The sequence below is a fragment of the Heptranchias perlo genome, chromosome 6 (genome assembly GCF_035084215.1).
Source record: "Heptranchias perlo isolate sHepPer1 chromosome 6, sHepPer1.hap1, whole genome shotgun sequence".
NCBI lineage: Eukaryota > Metazoa > Chordata > Chondrichthyes > Hexanchiformes > Hexanchidae > Heptranchias > Heptranchias perlo.
Window position 1 is genome coordinate 85,223,641 of NC_090330.1, and position 18,726 is coordinate 85,242,366.

Consider the following 18,726-nt stretch of genomic DNA (forward strand, 5'->3'; position numbering starts at 1 on the left):
CTCCATTACTGACTATGTAAGGTGCAAAACTGTACATGGCAGCGATTTACACATATTAAGGTTTTATCGGTAATTTGCTCTTAATTAGAGGTGTCTGCATGTGAATTGGTTTGCAACTTTCGTTTTAATCAAGTTTGTTGAAACGCCAGTGAAAATAAATAATTTATTAAAATATCAGGAAACAATACAATTTCATACTCTTGTTGGGGGCGCGATACATTCTCTTCACATATTATACTTAGGAAGGCCGGACAAAAAGATTCCCTCTCACTCAGCCTTATCCAACAACTTGATAAGTCTGAAACAGGACAGAATGAAGAAAATGCAATTCCATATCAAGTTGTGTGTAAGAAACCCTCTTGTATTTGAGACAAGTGCCTATTTTTGTTAATGCTGTATGAGAGATAAAAATGAGATAGAATTCCAAATGTGGTAAGTGCGTACATTTTGCATTTAGGATTTTTATCAGCTGATTATATTGTTTTCCACGTTTCCTGCCTTTGTTCTCTTTAAGACATTTCCTACAGTTAATTTGTTAAAGCACAGCGCTTTCCCCGGAATGGAGGACAGGTAAAACTCATTCTTCTCTCTCGCTGTCTCCCTCTCTCTCTCTGTTTTTCGCCTCGCAGCACGCCAGGATAAGCTCCGAGATGTAATGTCATTAAATTGCAAATGCTTTTCATTTCCGACACACACTGTTTACTTATCTGGGAAAAACATATGTTCAGCGGAATCCGTTAAATTCTACCTATTGCCTCGGGTAAAAAGTGCAATGGAAACGCACCCACTGAGCTTCTTTTTTCTCTTTTTTGGCACTTTCGTTATCTACAAGACTGCTTAGCAGAGAACTGAAAATGAAGATACAGTATTTGATTAGACAGAACAGTGAACAAAATTCACACTATGAGGGTCACTTCATTGCAAATGATTTTCCCTCTACATCTGCATAAATTACTATTTTTAAGGCATCAGGAGAGTCTGTATATTTTTCTCACTCTGTCAAACATTTAATTTCACGCGGGATGTTCTGAATATGCTGAATTCATATCTTGGATGCACTTTTAGCCAAGAGGAGGAATGCAGAATGAAAGATAAAATTATGCGATTTGCACTACAAGCCCATTAGTGACGGTATTAACATATTTCTCTGTTTACTCCTGAAAATACATCATCTGTCTCCAAGTATTTATTTTGATTTTTAAAATATAAACCTATGTATTTTTTATAATGGAAGCAAAATCTTTACAAATATTGCGAGCAATAATGTTCTTTAATTTGACCTTTTTCTTGGTGTTATGACTGGAAATCCAATTTTGTAGGATGGTCACATTTTCAGCTAACAAATTTCAGAATTAGAATGGCTGCGATACTAACTGTTTTCAATTTCTTTATAATGGATTCAACCTTTTGGATATCAGATCAGCTATTTGCTATACCATCAGCTTATGAAACTATGCAAATTTAAGTTGCAGATTTTTTTTTAAAGTTTATTTTTATACACATTTTGCCTTATACTTCTTACCCCGAGGGCTCCTCCATGGCTGGTTAGTACCAGTCTGTCATTAGCCAACACTACATGTATTTAACAGGTCCAGTTGCCTAGGCCAATGATTTGAGTATGTACATTTCCCCAACAGTTGCAATCTGTCACCAAATAACAGGAGGTGAGTTATAAATGGGCCAGCTGGCTGGGTCGCTGGTTTCTTTTGCAGATCTTTGTAACTAGTCAATGTCAGTCTACAATCAGCCAACAGGAGAAGGAAAGTCAGGTAACTCAGTAGCTTGACATCATAAGGTCTTGGGTTTAAATCCTGGAAAGGGTTGCTCAGTCTTTCATTCTTACAAAATACCACGTCATAAGATATGGAGAAAACAGGACACTGCGGGGATTGAACAAGTGTTGTCCTTCGGATGATAGTTAAACTGATGCCCCATCTGCCTGCTCGGGTGGACAGTAAAGATCTCATAGCACGGCTGTCCAAACTGCTGCCCAGGAACTACATGTAGCCCCCATAGCCATGGCAATCCTGCTTTCTAAGCCCAGGCAACTTAATCTTATTTGTGCTTATATTTCTTACTTGCTGGCTTGTTTGAATTTTATAGGCCTGGAGGTTTAGAAAGGGCTAGTCTTAGTGCTGTTGCCTCATTGGCAGATAAATCCTAAAGCAGAAAACCAAGACCTGTTAGTATCAGCAAGTTGGGATATATGCAAATTAAAGGGAACAAAAACTTTATAATGTGGCCCCACAATCCTGAAGCTCCCTGGTTTCCACCTGTTGACCCAGAGAGAAAAAGCTTGGACACTGATGCCAAAGCACTATTCAGAGAAGAAAAAAACAGCTCTGGTGTCCTGACCAACATTCCTCCCTCAACTAAAATAACTTAACTGGTCATGCATCTCACTGTTGTTGGTGGGACCTTGATATGCACAAAATGACTGTACTTTAGTTACATGGATAGACTGGAGAAGCTGAGGTTGTTCTTGAACAAAGAAGAACAGAAACTGTTCCCATTGGCAAGGGTCAAGAACCAGAGAACATAGATTTACGGTGATTGGCAAAAGAACCAAAGGTGATATGAGGAAAAACTTTTTTGCACAGCGAGTGGTTAGGATCTGGAATGCAGTGCCAGAGTGGGTGTTGGAGGCAGATTCAATCATGGCTTTCGAAAGGGAACTGGATAAGTACTTGAAAGGAAAAAAATTGCAGGGCTATGGGGATAGGGCGGGGGAGTGGGACTAGCTGGATTACTCTTGCATAGAGCTGACATGGACTCGATGGGCCAAATGGCCTCCTTCTGTGCTGTAAGCTTTCTATGATTCTAGGATACTTCAAAGTAATTCATTGCATGAATTTGAGATCTTGTTGAGAGATGCAATCCAGCAGCTTGTAAATTTAAGTTTTTTTTGTGTTTGGCAATGAACACTTCCATGTATAATGGAATTTGACCTTCAAGGGAAATCTGTCTCTCAACAGGGCTTGCTAACTGAAGTAGTTCCCTTCTGCTATGAAAGATCAAGTGTCCAGCTATGTTAAGCTTCTTCCAGTGATGTCAGGTGAATTAAGTAGCAGGGACTCATAACATACAAATCCAATTGGCTGGGAAATTAGGAGTTTTTCTATTACCTATTGCTATTAACAATAGTTGAATAGATTGCCCTCAGTCTTTCACCTTAATTAAGGCCTGTATTCACTGGAGTTTGGAACAATGAGAGGGGATCTCATTGAAACATATAAAATTCTGATAGGGCTAGACTGGATGCAGGGAGGATGTTTCCCCTGGCTGGGGGGGGTCCAGAACGAGGGGGTCACAGTCTCAGGATATGGGGTAGGACATTTAGGACTCAGATGAGGAGAAATTTCTTCACTCAGAGGGTGGTGAACCTGTGGAATTCTCTACCACAGAATATATTTAAGAAGGAGCTAGATAGATTTCTAGGCACAAAAGGCATCCTGGGGTATGGGGAGAGCGCGGGAATATGGTATTGAGATAGAGAATCAGCCATGATCATATTGAATGACGGAGCAGGCTCGAAAGGCCGAATGGCTATTTTCTATGTTTCTATGTTTAATGCCCCGTAGCAGAACTTTATACTCATCATACCTCTCAACTGTACCATTTTAATTTAGATGACATGAATTATATAGTGCTACTGAAGAAAGCAGCAGTGCTGCACAAGACTCCAAAGTTGGCAAAATAAGCTGATTTGTCTATGTACTCATTTTGATATATATTAATGATCTGGATTTGGGTATAGATGACACGAAACTCAGAAATGTAGTAAAGAACATGGAGGATAGTAACAGACTTCAGGAGGGCATAGACAGACTGGTGAAATGGGCAGACACATGGCAGACGAAATTTAATGCAGAGAAGTGTGAAATGAAACATTTTGGTGGGAGGAATGAAGAGAGGCAATATAAACTAAATGGTACAACTTTGGAGGGAATGCAGGAACAGAGAGACCTGAGGGTGTATGTACACAAATCTTTGAAGGTGGCAGGACAAGTTGAGAAGGTTGTTAAGAAAGTATATTGGATCCTAGGCTTTATTAATAGAGGCATAGAGTACAAAAGCAAGAAAGTTATGCTAAACCTTCATAAAACACTGGTTAGGCTTCAACTGGAGTACTGTGTCCAATTCTGGGCACCACACTTCCCAGGAAGGATGTCAAGGCCTTAGAAAGGATGCAGAAGAGATTTACTAGAATGGTACCAGGGATGAGGGACTTCAGTTATGTGGAGAGACTGGAGAAGCTGGGATTGTTCTCCTTAGAACAGAGAAGGTTAAGGGGAGGTTTGATAGAGGTAAATGGTTTTGATAGAGTAAATAAGGAGAAACTGTTCCCAGTGGCAGAAGGGTCAGTAACTAGAGGACACAGATTTAAGGTGATTGGCAAAAGAGCCAGAGGCGACATGAGGAAACATTTTTTTACACAGTGAGTTGTAATGATCTGGAATGCACTGCCTGAAAGGTGGGTGGAAGCAGATTCAATAGTAACTTTCAAAAGGGAATTGGATAAATACTTGCAGGGAAAAAAATTACAGGGCTATGGGGAAAGAGCAGGGGAATGGGACGAATTGGATGGCTCTTTCAGAGACAGCACAGGCACGATGGGCCGAACGGCCTCCTCCTGTGTTGCACCTACTATGATTTGCTGTTTTATGATAAACCATTCTCCCACCAGATCTGAATTCCATCTTTTCAACACCTTAGAGGTTGAGAGTAGGATATTCAATGAATCCCCCCCCACCCCACACTTTTTTCCTGAAAGCAATGACTTATGCTGGGGTGCAGTTCCACCGGTATCAGCACCTCTACCACTTTGTTGAAGCAAATATTCATGTATGTGTAACCTAAGCAGTGAGTGTTTGCAGGTTATTTGACTGTGGTTGCAATTTACAGTACCGAGCAGATCCCATGGCCAAATTATTTGATAAAGCATCACAAGTTCTTTTCTTGCTAACTCAAAAATCTAGTTCTGTTGTAGATGAACAAAATGATTAAATCTTCCCAGGCCACATATTAGCCCAGCCTAGGAGACAAATCAACAACTAGCCCAGAATACTGGAAATTAGCAGGAGGGGAAGCTCAGAACCAAGTTTGGGGGGTATGGAGGAAATATTGTTTTGAATATTAGTATACCATGCTGTTAAATTTTCACTAGCTCTACTTTTTTGTGACTCTGTGCTCCTTTTAAATTTGCCACTATTAGCAGCATTGGCTGACAAGAGTGCATTTGATGGACAATTATGTTTCATTTGCTGCAGGCAGCACTCATTTGATTTAGTTAATTATTTAAACAAAGTACTGATGCTTACAGGCTTTATTCAACAGTTTGAATTTCAACAGTGAATAGAATCACACTTGAAATATGTACATATTTAATTGACAGAATTCTCAAATATGTGGTACAGCTATTTTCTAGATCACAAGACACAGTCCCACAATCTAACAATGACACCATCAGTGATTGCAGCCAAAACATCAGCAGAAACTAAAAAATGCCACAAAACATGCAACATAAACTTTTGGGAAAAAATGGTTCAAAGAAATATTCCTTTGTGTAATGTGGTTATCTTTACAAGATAGATTATATAATTGTGAGTAATAAGAATTTAATATTCCAGTAAAATCACAGTGTTATATTTCTTTCCCAAGTATAGAAAGACTACAGATGCATATGAATTTTTGTCCTTTTGCGTAGCCTTAAAGGTACAATCTGTGATTCATTTCAAGGCAAGATGTGCCTGTGCCCACAGGTAACATGAGCAGCATTTTTATTTATGGACTAGGTATGGGTTTAACCCCGCACCCAACTTTTTTCCAATTGACCATGCATATTAAGGAATGGAGGCCTGGAGCAATGCATGCCAATAAAGATTGCACTGCAAAAAGAAGATGACTTAAAATGACATTTGTGAGAGAGAAAGGCTGCTGTCTACATTGAGATATGAAATTTTAATTACAAAATAAGATTTTTTTTTTAAATGGTCAATGGGAGGATGGACCTTATGATTGTTGGGGTCATCATACATCCTGAGCATACAGCCAAATTAGAAATCTCAACTGTGTCTAACCTGCACAACTATTTAAACATCAACATGATATCAATGTTTGGTGTAGCCAAGGTGAAAATTGAACCTGTGTCCATATTTACACATCAGGTGCCAATGTGCACATTTACATCTATGAATATATGTCTTCAACCACATCATGGAAAAATAAGCTGATAGTGTTTTTTTCCCCTCTTTTATGATTTTCAGTCTGGGGAACTAGGTATTAAAGACATACTGCAGCATTTTAGTGTAGAAATATGTTTTTTTTCCATAAATGATTAAAGTCATTGTCAGAATTATAAATAATGTTTCATCATTCCAAAATTCAAACTTGTGTGTTGTTTTTTCTCTTAAAAAACACCCTGTGACCATATGGATCCCATGAAGCTGCTAGCAAATTGGCAACAAGTTGAGTCACTTGTCAACTAGGTCACAAGATTGAGGACTTTAACATAGAAATTATTTCTGTTGGAAAAATAATAAATTACTCCCCACCCTGCAAGCATTCCTGGAAATAGACCATGCAGCACCATTGACAGAAGTTACCACACCCTTTGGCTGCTAAAAGCTATGCAGTGGCTCCTGGGAGGAATCAAAGGGTGAAAAAATAGACTACATTTTCAAAAGACTTATAAGAAACAAGCGTCCATGAATCTCAATAGTTAAAAGTATTTTTTCTGATAAGCAAGATCTTACTTTATTACTGTATTATTGTTTTAGTTTTGCCATGGACTGAGGTGATAACATATTTATGCTATAATTAATGTTTTCAGCTTCAATAATAAAACATCATAAACACATAAAAATACATTAGCTATGACAAAAGAGGCATAAATGCAAAAAAAATCAAAAACATTCCTGCATTCATTTCAAATAACTTGTGACCAAGCTATGTACAGAAATCTATTCTGATGTAAATGTAAACATAATTAAAGTTTTTAAACAAACACATTATTAAATCCCATTTGCAAAATAAATGGCAGCACAATATGCTCTTCCTGCTATTAAGTTATACTGCAGAGATTGTCTGTCATTCTTGTACTTAAGCTTCAACTTATTACCTGATCATTCCAAAAATTTTTTTTTTTTAAGAAAAAAAGAGTTCTGTGTTCAGTTCCTGCATTCATTGATTCAAGTACATTTGACAGCGATGTGCAATTGCAAATGACTTAGCCTCGACTGTTTTAAACAATCAGGGAGTGCAGATCCACTTGCAACAAAATATTGCCAAGATTAACAGCCTTGCTGATTATAATTCACTACATACAGTAAATAGCAAGTCTTTCTTTAGCCACATAGTTCGATCACTAGGACTAGTAGCGACTTCTGTGTCCAGATGACATAGTGAGTGGTAGTGTAACCGAGGAAAGCGATGAAACCTCCCAGTAGAGACTCCGAGAAATGAAGAGTCTGTACAAGATGACCATGGAGATGGATTGACAGAGAATAACGGCAATAACGATAATCTGGGGGCAAATTACATTTTATTTTTACTTAATGTTTGTACTGTGATTGCTAATCTTTGTACAACTTTCAAGATACAATATCCTTTTTAAATGAACATACACAAATATTAAGTTATGAATGTACTCTACAAGCACTTCTTCAATTACAATTTAGTGTCTCAGAGTTTCAGCATTTTTAGAATTTTAAAATGTGAAGTAGAGATTTATTTATGCAATGTATTTGTTAATTTTTCAGTCCTTTTCAAGCATTAGGTGCTAATCAGAGATTATTATAGTACCTGTAGTTCAAAAACCTCCTTGCACAACTCTTACGTGTAATTTTTCAGTAGCAAACTCCAACTCTACTTAAAGGCAAGCAAACATCAAAAATTTTGCAGAATTTTTAAAAAAGTAAACCTGGATCTATTCCTTTGCAACTAGCTCCCATATCAGATCTATAAAAATATTTTTAAATCCTTGGAGCAAAAGTAATGTTTATTTTTTCCTTCCTCTCTGAAGGAGTTGACTAATACCAGTGATCCAACCAGGAATGGATGTCAACAAGTACCTTGGCCAAGTTGCCATTCTCTCTGTATGAGCCTAGCCAGAAAATCTCAGTGGACTATTCCACTGTGAGAGACACAGCCAAATCCAATCCCGTCCTCACTTGATGTCCACTTTCCAACCAGGGTTTTTCAATACAATCCAATGGATTGTTTCCCGTACTTAGCCCTGGGATACTGAGGCCAATTGCAAATAAGAACGTGAGAATATGAGAAAGTATAGAAAGCGAATAGGCCATTCGACCCATCAAGCCTGTATCTTGAACAGAAAATGTGTAACACACAATCATTTGCCCAAACCATTTGATCTCCAGATGAAAAGCTCTCTAAGGTTTCTCCCTACCCCTTCCCAGAGGTAAATTGAGCAAGACACCCACCGAAGCTTACATCATATATTATGTATCTTTGATTGATTGCTTTCCTTAGTTGAGATTTACATGATCCAAATAGCAAGCAAAGTCATACAAATTTTCCATGGAAGTATGTGAAAACCATGTATTTCAAATACTTTGAGACCACTGCATCCACAAGGGCCAGTTCTTAGAATGAACAGTGACTAAGTGATCTAATAAGACCACAAGTCACGATGTTTTACCATCTCACCTTGACTTTAGTTAGGATGACCAATCTCATTTTTCTCAAGTATCAATGATCATTTGCAGTTTTAGAACCACTGTATAATTTAATACCAAATAGAGGCATAAAAGTTACTAATTCCATTATGAATCTCTAAGTGCATGTGCATATTTTAAGAATTAATTCCTTCCAGATGGTTTCCTTCCATTCCCTGGCCCTAGAAGTATGTCACAGACACTAGCGTGCAGATCATAGAATCATGGAAAGTTATAGCACAGAAGGAAGCCATTCGGCCCATCGTGTCTGTGTCGGTTGAAAAAGAGCTATCCAGTTTAATCCCACTTTCCAGCACTTGGTCCGTAGCCCTGTAGGTTATGGCACTTCAAGTGAATATCCAAGTATTTTTCAAATGAGTTGAGGGTTTCTGCCTCTACCACCCTTTCAGGCAGTGAGTTCCAGACCCCCACCACCCTCTGGGTGAAAATTTTCTCCTCAGCTCCCCTCTAATTCTTCTACCAATTAATTTAAATCTATGCTCCCTGGTCACTGACCCCTCTGCTAAGGGAAATAGGTCCTTCCTATCCATTTTATCTAGTCCTGTCATAATTTTATATACCTCAATTAAATTTCCCCTCAGCCTCCTTTGTTCCAAAGAAAACAACCCCACCCTATCCAATCTTTTCTCATAGCTAAAATTCTCCAGCCCTGGCAACATCCTCATTAATCTCCTCTGTACCCTCTCTAGTGCAATCACATTTTTCCTGTAATGTGACCAGAACTGTACGCAGTACTCAACCTGTGGCCTAACCAATGTTTTAAACAGTTCTAGCATAACCTCCCTGCTCTTATATTCTATGCCTTGGCTAATAAAGGAAAGTATCCCATATGCCTTTTTAACCACCTTATCTACCTGTCCTGCTACCTTCAGGGATCTGTGGACATGTGCTCCAAGGTCCCTTTGTTCCTCTACACCTCTCAGTATCCTCCCATTTATTGTGTACTCCCTTGCCTTGTTTGTCCTTCCCAAATGCATTACCTCACACTTCTCTGGATTGAATTCCATTTGCCACTTTTCTGCCCACCTGACCAATCCATTGATATCTTCCTGCAGTCTACAGCTTTCCTCCTCACTATCAACCACATGGCCAATTTTTGTATCATCTGCAAACTTCTTGATCAAGCCCCCCATGTTCATGTCCAAATCATTAACATATACTAGAAAAAGCAAGGGACCTAGTACTGCGCATTGCGGGACCCCACTGGAAAAAGCCTTTCAGTCACAAAAATACTGGTCAACCATTACTATTTGCTTCCTGCCATTAAGCCAATTTTGGATCCAACTAGCCACTTTCCCTTGGATTCCATGCGCTTTTACTTTTTTGACCAGTCTGCCATGTGGGACCTTGTCAAAAGCTTTGCTAAAGCTACAATCCATGTACACTACATTAAACGCGTTACCCTCATCAACCCTCCTTGCTACCTGCTCAAAAAATTCAATCAAGTTAGTCAGACATGACCTTCCCTTAACAAATCCATGCTGACTGTCCTTGATTAACCCGTGCCTTTCTACTTGACGATTTAAGCTGTCCCTCAGAACTCAGAATCGATTCCAATAATTTGCCCACCACCGAGGTTAGACTGACTGGCCTATAATTACTCGGTCTATCTCTTTCTCCCTTTTTAAACAACGGTACAACGTAAGCAGTCCTCCAATCTTCCAGCACCATGCCGGTGGCCGGGGAGGATTGGAAAGTGATGGTCAGAGGAGGATTGGAAAAAGATGGTTTATGGATGTTTAATGTGCTCATCTGAAATTCTCCTCTGTGATATTTTAGCAGATGCGTTATCCTATTTAAAATGAACAGGTTATAATATACAGGATGGCTGAGAGAGGAATTTCAGATGAGCACATTAATATTCCATGTCATAAATTCAGTGTGCCAGTGACCAACACAAAGGTGATTTCTGTGTTCACGCGGTCCGAGTGAGATCATCAATAGAATTCAGACTCCAAAATTCCCTAGTCGAATGTGCAATACTCTAGCAATCACGGGCTGCTCTTTAGGACTGCCGTAAGTTTATCAGCCCATCAGCTGCAGGCAGTAAGGCCACTGTCTAGATGCTAGTTTCCACTTGGCAAAAAAGAGCTTAATGGCTTTGAGGGTATACAAACTGGACAGGAAGGTAATACGTTCTACCCACTCGTGATTTTTCACAGTTAGTTTCAGAGGGGTGATAAAGCCATTCTCCAACACCAATTTAAAATTTTTCTCATCAATTTTCTACAACAACTTTCTCTCTTCCTTGCGTAAGAGTGTTGAATCATTGTTGTGGAATAGTTCTGCAGATGCTGGTTAGTCTCTGGTAGACTAACCACTCTACTCAAGTGACCATAAGTGTCAACAGGCGTTATGGGGGACATCAAAACCAAGCTTGATCTTGTCCTCAACCAAAGTACAAATGGGCACTTCTAGCAGGTGTTGCTGAATAACTTTCAGGAGCGGCAGCCATAATCAATTTTCCCTTTCCTAACACAGAGGTACAGAGCTTAATTATAATGCCCCTACCAACTTCCCAGCTGAAATCTGCCAACTCAACACAAACCGATGATCAAACCTGGGACCTTCCTCGTTTGAATGGTGCAGTTATTCACAGGGTAAACTTACTGAGTCATCAGGAGAACTACTCTGAACATATTAAATTCAATTTTGATATATATTAGCAGATCTCATGTGGATTTGCACACGGTAAATTGGAGAACTTGGTCTTGTTTCTGTTGGCTCTGTGTTGCTGTTTTTCTCTCCGTCTCCACCTTTCTCATCTGCTCCTCTCTCTTTGCTTCTTTTTATTACTCTCTGTCCTCTTCTACTTCTTGATATTGGGGTGGGAGGTGGTGAGTGGTGCATGGTGTTTCAGGAAAAGGAGCCACCAATGAGTACAGGCTGCATTTTCCAGTGGGAGTGGATTGCAGGGACAATGTGGCCTTCAGTGGCTCTCTTTCCATCCCCCATCATTCAGGCTTCCCTCCACCCCTTCACTCTCAATTGTTACCCCCACCACTCCTATCTTTCCCTTTCAACTACCCGCTGAACCCCTGTATCCTCTCATTTTGTTCTTCTGTCACTCACCTTACCCGTAACCCGCTATCTACTGCCTTTTCATTCCCACTCGCTTCCCCTTCTACGATTGATTAGCAAGAGGGCAGAAGCTCCCTCACCCTCAAACTTTTTCCATCCTACTCTACCGTCCAATCCGTTTCCCCAAAGAAGCTTTCTTGGCATTCAAAATTCAGCTTTTTAAAAAAAGAAATCAAATTAGGATGTCTTTTGTTGACAGTTGGAAAATGTTAAGTGAGATATTAGCGGGGAGGTGGGAGGGGGGGGCGATTGGGCGAGTGGGTAAAATAAAATCTGTCCGTTCCCCGCGCGATCAGGGTTAAATTGGAGCCACTTAACGTGACTTCTGGGTTTTGTGTCCGAAACCTGCTCAGCGGGCATCATAGGCTGTCAGCTGGAGGAGCTCTATTTAAAGGGACTGCTCCTGGAGCAAACACCCAAATAGCACCATGGAGCAGCTCAGGGAAAGGTTGCTCCAAGATTCAGCGATCTCACTCCAGGTGCTACTGGATGGGGTGAGAAGGAGGAGGGATGTGTTCTACCCGGCGGACGGGAGGAAGTGGCCTGCGTCTGCCAACTAGAAGGCCTGGCTGGAGATGGCAGAGGAGGTCACTAGCAGCAGCAACATCTCCCTCACCTGGATCCAGTGCAGGAAGCGCTTCAATGACGTAACTAGGTCAGCAAAAGTGAGTACACTTACTCATTCTCCTACATTCTGTCTTCCACATCACCGGCCCCACCCCCCAACTCATTCTGCACTGCCAACACTACTCTATCACATCACTCCTCACACCCACTCAAAGCTCATCCTCAACTTCCTTACCACTTCCTCACCTCCCCAGTACTCACTCCACCCAATCCTCTTACAATGTCATGGCTCTATCTCATACTCACCCTCTGATGCATCTCTTTCACGGTCAGCCACATCCAAACCAATGCATTCATCGGTTGGCCACGTAACCATCACTCACTCACGTGTCTCTACTATCTCCCCTTACAGGAGATGAGAGCCCAGAATGCATGGCAGAATGCGAGGACCCGAGGGGGGCCACAACAGGTTGCCGTGCTCACAGACGCGGAGCAGGAGGCGCTGGAGCTGAGTCGCACCCTCGAGTGCCAGTCTGTCTGGGATGCTGAGACTGGCACCCGACAAACGTCTGGTGACAGAACTTTAACATTCAGCACACACAATATTAATTAATGTTAACTTGCCTTGCCATCTTCAGCACCTCAACATCTGTCATCATGCTTAATATTGCCTTCGATTCTCTTACAGGGCCTTCAGTGACCGCTGTGATGGCGGAGGGCGATTCCACAGAGGAACTGCCGGCCTCTGAGGGTGCACCGTCACTTCTGAGTGAGCCATCCACCAGCACAGATACACACACCTCGGTGGGTCCCCAATCACAGTTAGTTGGGGTCGCACATGGTGAGTTACCACACACGTGAGCACGAGCAGACACTGGTGGCAGGGGCAGCTGTGGCGAGTCCGCATCGGTGGGAGCACTCTTTTCCAGGCTCTGCTCAGCTGGACACAGATGCTGAACCCTGGGGGCCATCCATTAAAAGATGAATGATCGAGGGGCAGCAGCATATTTGCGAAGTGCTGGAACAGGTGCCACGCGCACTCTCCACAATCGCGCAGAAGATGCAGGAGTGGAATGGTGGCAAAGGTAAGGGAGGGCATCTCTGAGATACTGTCAGAGACCTGAGGGCATCTCTGAGATAGCGTCGCGGGTAAGTGTGGGAATGTCTGCGATGAAGGGAAGGCTAGTCTCCATGGAGTTTCAAGCACGGCTCACAAATGAATCCATTCAGGCCTTGACAATGGCCATTCGGATTCAGGGTGAACAACATTCTGCCACCTTAAACAGGCAGGCAGATACTCTAGCACTGGCCTTGCAAGGCGTCACACATGTCCTCCAAACTGTTGTCCAGCAGAGTGGTAGGAGTGGTGTGGGTCTGGCCCAGGGGAGGGATTATGGCGAAAGGGGACCTGGAAGTGGGGACGCCAGACAACCCACCTGTTGCCCCCCTCTCAACCAGTACCCGCAATGCTGCCTCCTCTCCAGATGGCCGAGTCTGCCCCTGCATAGGTGCAGGTGGAGCAGTCTTTGGAGGTGCCCTCATGGACATCGAAACCCAGAGGGCGTAGGCCCAAAGCATCGAATCGGTCAGGGCATGAACAAGAGCAACCTGCCACTTCCTCTGCTGCAGCCACAGGGAATGCACCACGTAGGAGTAGTCGGAAGCGAAAGGCGAAGGTTTTGTGAGCATGAAGGGGATGCACAAGGGTGTTTAACGGTTGAACATTTTTTATTTATATTTGCTTTTTGTTATTGTCACCACTACTGCCACATCTTGGCCATTCTTGACTGGCTTCTGTAATAAGGCCCTTTCATGAGGTTCACCATTAACGCCCACACTTGGGTCAATCTACAGTGGGCGTATGTGTAATTGCAGGACTGTTTTGTGCAGGGGTGGGGGTGGTGGAGGGCAGTGCTGGTGTGGCCACTGCTCAATCCAGGTGGTGAGGACTGGAGTCTTCACACTGTCTGATGTTAGGAGAACCGTTCACATATCAGTGACTCCTGGACTCACAAGCAGCCAGGTGAGCCGCTGTTCTGCCCATGGGTTGCTCCTCCTTCTCCTCTCTCCTCTGCCTCCTCCTCCTCAATGTGGATGGCAGATGTAGATGTGGCCTCCTCAAGCGGCACCCCTCTCTGTTGTGCCATGTTGTGCTGGGCACAACAGACGACTATAATGTGTCCCACTCTCTCTGATGCGTATTGAAGCGCTCCCCCAGAACGATCAAGGCACCTGAAGCGCATCTTGAGCAGCCCTATAGCATGCTCAATTGTACACCTGGTAGTGATGTGGCTGTCGTTATATCGACGCTGTTGCTCGGTGGTGGGGTTCCTCAGAGGTGTCATGAGCCATGTGTGCAGGGGGTATCCCTTGTCCCTGAGGAGCCAGCCCTTGCAGGTGTTCGGTGCATGGAAGAGGGGTGGGATGTTGGACTCCTGGAGGATGAAGGAATCGTTGCAGCCATCAGGGTATCTGGCGCACACGCGAAGGAATCTCTTGCGGTGGTCACAGGTGAGCTAGTGTTGATGGAGTGATAGTCCTTCCTGTTGATAAACAGTCCTGGCTCGTGTGGAGATGCTCGTATTGCTATATGGGTGCAATCGATTACACCCTGCACCCGTGGGAAGCCAGCCACAGCATGGAATCCCACTGCCCTCTCCGTCTGGCTGAGGTCATCCATGGGGTAGTACTGTGAGGCCCTGCGAAACAAGCCGTCGGTGACCTGCCTTATGCACTTGTGTGCAGACGACTGAGAGACCCCGGCGATGTCCCCATTGGCACTCTGGAATGATTCGTAGGCGAAGAAGTTGAGGGCAGTGGTGACTTTGATAGTGACAGGTAAGGACATACTGCTCGGTCCAGCAGGGAGCAGCTCGGCATGAAGGAGGCTGCAGATGTCTGTGACTACCTGGCGACTGACTCTGAGCCTCCGTATGCACTGCTTCACGGAGAGGTCCATGAAGCTGAGCCTCATTCTGTAGGTCCTGTTGCGAGGGTGGTGCCTCCTGCGACATCGCTCTCTCTGTTGTTGCTCTCCATGCTTTTGTGCAGGTGCCTGTGGCGCAGCACTGTGTTGTGGAGCTCCATGTGGCAGAGGTGGACGCTGTGCCTGGCAAGGCTGGTGATGTTGCTCGTCCTCGGATGAAATGATGAATGCAGCCATGGCAACCCCATCCTGACGGTGTGAGTTTGAGAGGGTCCGCAAAGTAGGTAAATATATTTGCACAGCAGAGTTTTGGGTGGAAAGTAAGAATTTTGAGTGGAAACACAAAGGTCTTGCAGCGTAAACTTTGTCTGAAGTGACAGAGTGCCCTGCTGCAATAAATGAGGTTTTCTCCCCACCTGTCAAATAATAATTTGCATCTCCCACTGGCTGCTGGTTGAAACATGTCTGTTGCAACAGGGAGTATTTCCCACAGCACAGGAAACATGCTGAGGATCCTTCAAAATTGCACCCCTGCCAAAATGTCTACTCAATCAGGTATCTCAAGTACCTTAACTATCTATCAAGGTATGTAAATCATCATCCCGCCGGCTTTAATTGCCGGTGGGACTCCCGCATTCAGGAGGCGCGCGCGCACCCAAATGCATTACTGGGGAACCCAGAAGTCAGCGGGTTGGAGCCGGGCTCCGAACCCGCTCTGGATTTCTACAATTTTAGGAGCTTCCCCACCCCCGAAAATCGGCCCTAATGCAACTCTGGAAAAATGAAATAAAATCAGTATGTTTGTCTCTCAACTTAATATGCTTTCTGAAGTTTGTAGAACACAAAACAAACTTACAACAGGTGTGTAATCAGTATAACCATTTTTTCTCACTTTCTCATTCACACATACAGCATCTGTTTAAAAAACACTCAGTCTAAACTTGAGTGAAGCTTTTGAAATTTGCCTTCTAGTTTTTCTTCAAATATTAAAAAAATAACTGAGCAGAAATTGCTAGAAGGTAAAGAAAAATATTCCACCAGTTCAGCTGACTGAAAGGTGCTAATCCATCCTGGGAAATTAGGTACACGGCATATGCTCAGGCTGCAAAATCTGCTTTCAAATAACAAGATTACAGCTTTTAAGAGAGGCTAAGGCCTTCAAGTAAAAACTTTAATTAAGGCGCTAAAAGACAATTCAAAGGGTACATTTAATCCTGCCGTGGTGAAATATATTTTTTTAAAAATATTTTGTTTAAAACCTTATTTTGGATATTAGAAATTTCAGTGCCTAAGAAAAAATGGTGAACCAGATTTTTTCAAAAGTATTTTGAGTGATTTGTGGGGGAAAAGATAATACAGCACCTTGTAGTCATGGAACAGAGAGTCATGACATCTCATTGCTCAGATTAAAATGGGAAATCCTTTAAAGCATTACCTACAGGCATGACAGGCAATTGTGACAGCTAACTATTGACATTTTAATATTGGAGATTCCATGGAAGATGTTTACCTATCAATTTTAACAGGGGTGAGGGGCCCACGTACTGATTTTAATATATTATAGATATTTTTAAAAATCTCCTCACTCATGGATTGGTTGGAGTCTTGCTTTCAATGGGCAGGATTCCAATAGGGCTACATATATCTTTAAAATTCCAGTTCAGTAGGTAAATGGGATCACATGATATGCTACTGAAACAACAGACCAGAAAGGTCACAATGGTTGTGATGTACAAATATCTCAGTATCCTTGAACTTGGAGGTTTTTTCATGCCCTCTCTTTGCTCTCCTTATTTCCTTTTTTATGTCATCCCTGTACTTTCTATACTAGAAGTGCATCCCCTCTTGTTGGGCTTGTCGTGTACTGGCTAAAAAAGTTCTTCTGGACACCGATCAAGAATTTTGCGCCCTCTGTGCCCCTCACACTGTTTGAATCCCAGTTGATGTTAGGATAGGGAGAGGGGAGGGGTTGGAGAGGGGAGGGGATGGAAAGGAAGGGGAAAATTGGTCAAGGCTCCTGCTCCTGAACATTATCCAATTACTTTGGCTGAAAAACGTTATTTGTTGTATGGACATTGGACAAGAGCAACATTGGCCAGACTGTAATGCATTCCCACCACAAAATTGTCTACTTTTGCACACTAGGCTCACAATTGAAGGTGGACAAGGTACCATATCTGGAGGAGAGGTGAAAATTGGACATGGAGAAGAGAAACACAATTTAGCCACATTCACCAACCTGGGCTAGATGTTTACTGTAACTTTAGCTGCCTACATTTAGTATGATTTCAGCTGCAAGCTATCTGAGAGAACTATCCTACTTCCTCCATTAGTCAGGCCTTGTGCTCACTCAATACAAATTAAAAGATATATAGGACAGAAATACCAGAATCTATAAAGTGCATTTATTTTTGGGGAAGTGGAAACATGGGCTAGATTCACTCTAGGCTGTCCTGCAAAAATACTTAAAAGAATAACCCTAACTGCACACCATGTAACAATCTGCATTTCCTAAACCAACTACTTTTATTGTTTCTATGTGTGGAACAGCTAAAGAATGGAAAATTTTGTGCTATAGATCTATGTCCACAATGAGATCTGAACTGAGATCTGCTCAAATGTTTTCACTTTTTGGGCCTTTACCAACTATTAAGGCAGGAAACGTGTTCCATCTGGCTGGGCTGGATTTCAACTTAGGCCCCAGAGGTGAACACAAAAGTGTTCTAACCCACTGTGCCATTTAGTCCCTATAGAATCTCTGAGCATCCGTTCAAAGTGAAGATAATAGTATAACTGTCGGTTTAGTTTATAGCTGAAATTGGCAACAATGTAAAAGAATCAATTACAGTTGTGAGAAGGGATGATATGCTAAATGGATCATCAATCGAGGCATATGGGTTGAGCTAAGAAATAAAAAAGGGGCAGTCACACTACCAGGAGTGTACTATAGACCCCCGAATAGTGAAAGGGAGATAGAAGAACAAATATGTAGGCAAATTTCTGAGTGCAAAAATAAGAGGGCAATAATAGTAGGGGACTTCAACTACCCTAATATCAACTGGGATTCAAACAGTGTGAGGGGCACAGAGGGCGCAAAATTCTTGATCGGTGTCCAGGAGAACTTTTTTAGCCAGTACACGACAAGCCCAACAAGAGGGGATGCACTTCTAGTATAGAAAGTACAGGGATGACATAAAAAAGGAAATAAGGAGAGCAAAGAGAGGGCATGAAAAAATATTAGCTGGTAAGATTAAAGAAAACCCAAAGGTGTTTTATCAGTACATTAAGAACAAGAGGATAGCAAAGGAAAAGGCAGGATCTATCAGGGATGATAAGGGTAACTTGTGTGTAGAAGCAGAGGATGTGGGTAGGGTTTTAAATGAATATTTTGTCTCTGTATTCACAAAGGAAAGAGATGATCCGGACGTAGTAGTTAAAGAGGAGGTGTGTGAA

At 42.4% G+C, this 18,726-nt stretch overlaps 1 protein-coding gene across 2 annotated transcripts in view; it reads right to left on the minus strand.

Moving 5' to 3' along the window:
- Positions 1–5,318: 5,318 nt before the first annotated feature.
- Positions 5,319–18,726, minus strand: part of gpr180 (G protein-coupled receptor 180) — a 106,091-nt gene continuing 92,683 nt past the window's right edge. For both annotated transcript variants that reach the window (XM_067985484.1, XM_067985485.1), the window contains one exon: positions 5,319–7,525. In XM_067985484.1, the coding sequence (XP_067841585.1) occupies positions 7,373–7,525 (153 nt within the window). In that variant the 3' untranslated portion in view covers positions 5,319–7,372. The remainder of the gene's footprint in view (positions 7,526–18,726) is intronic.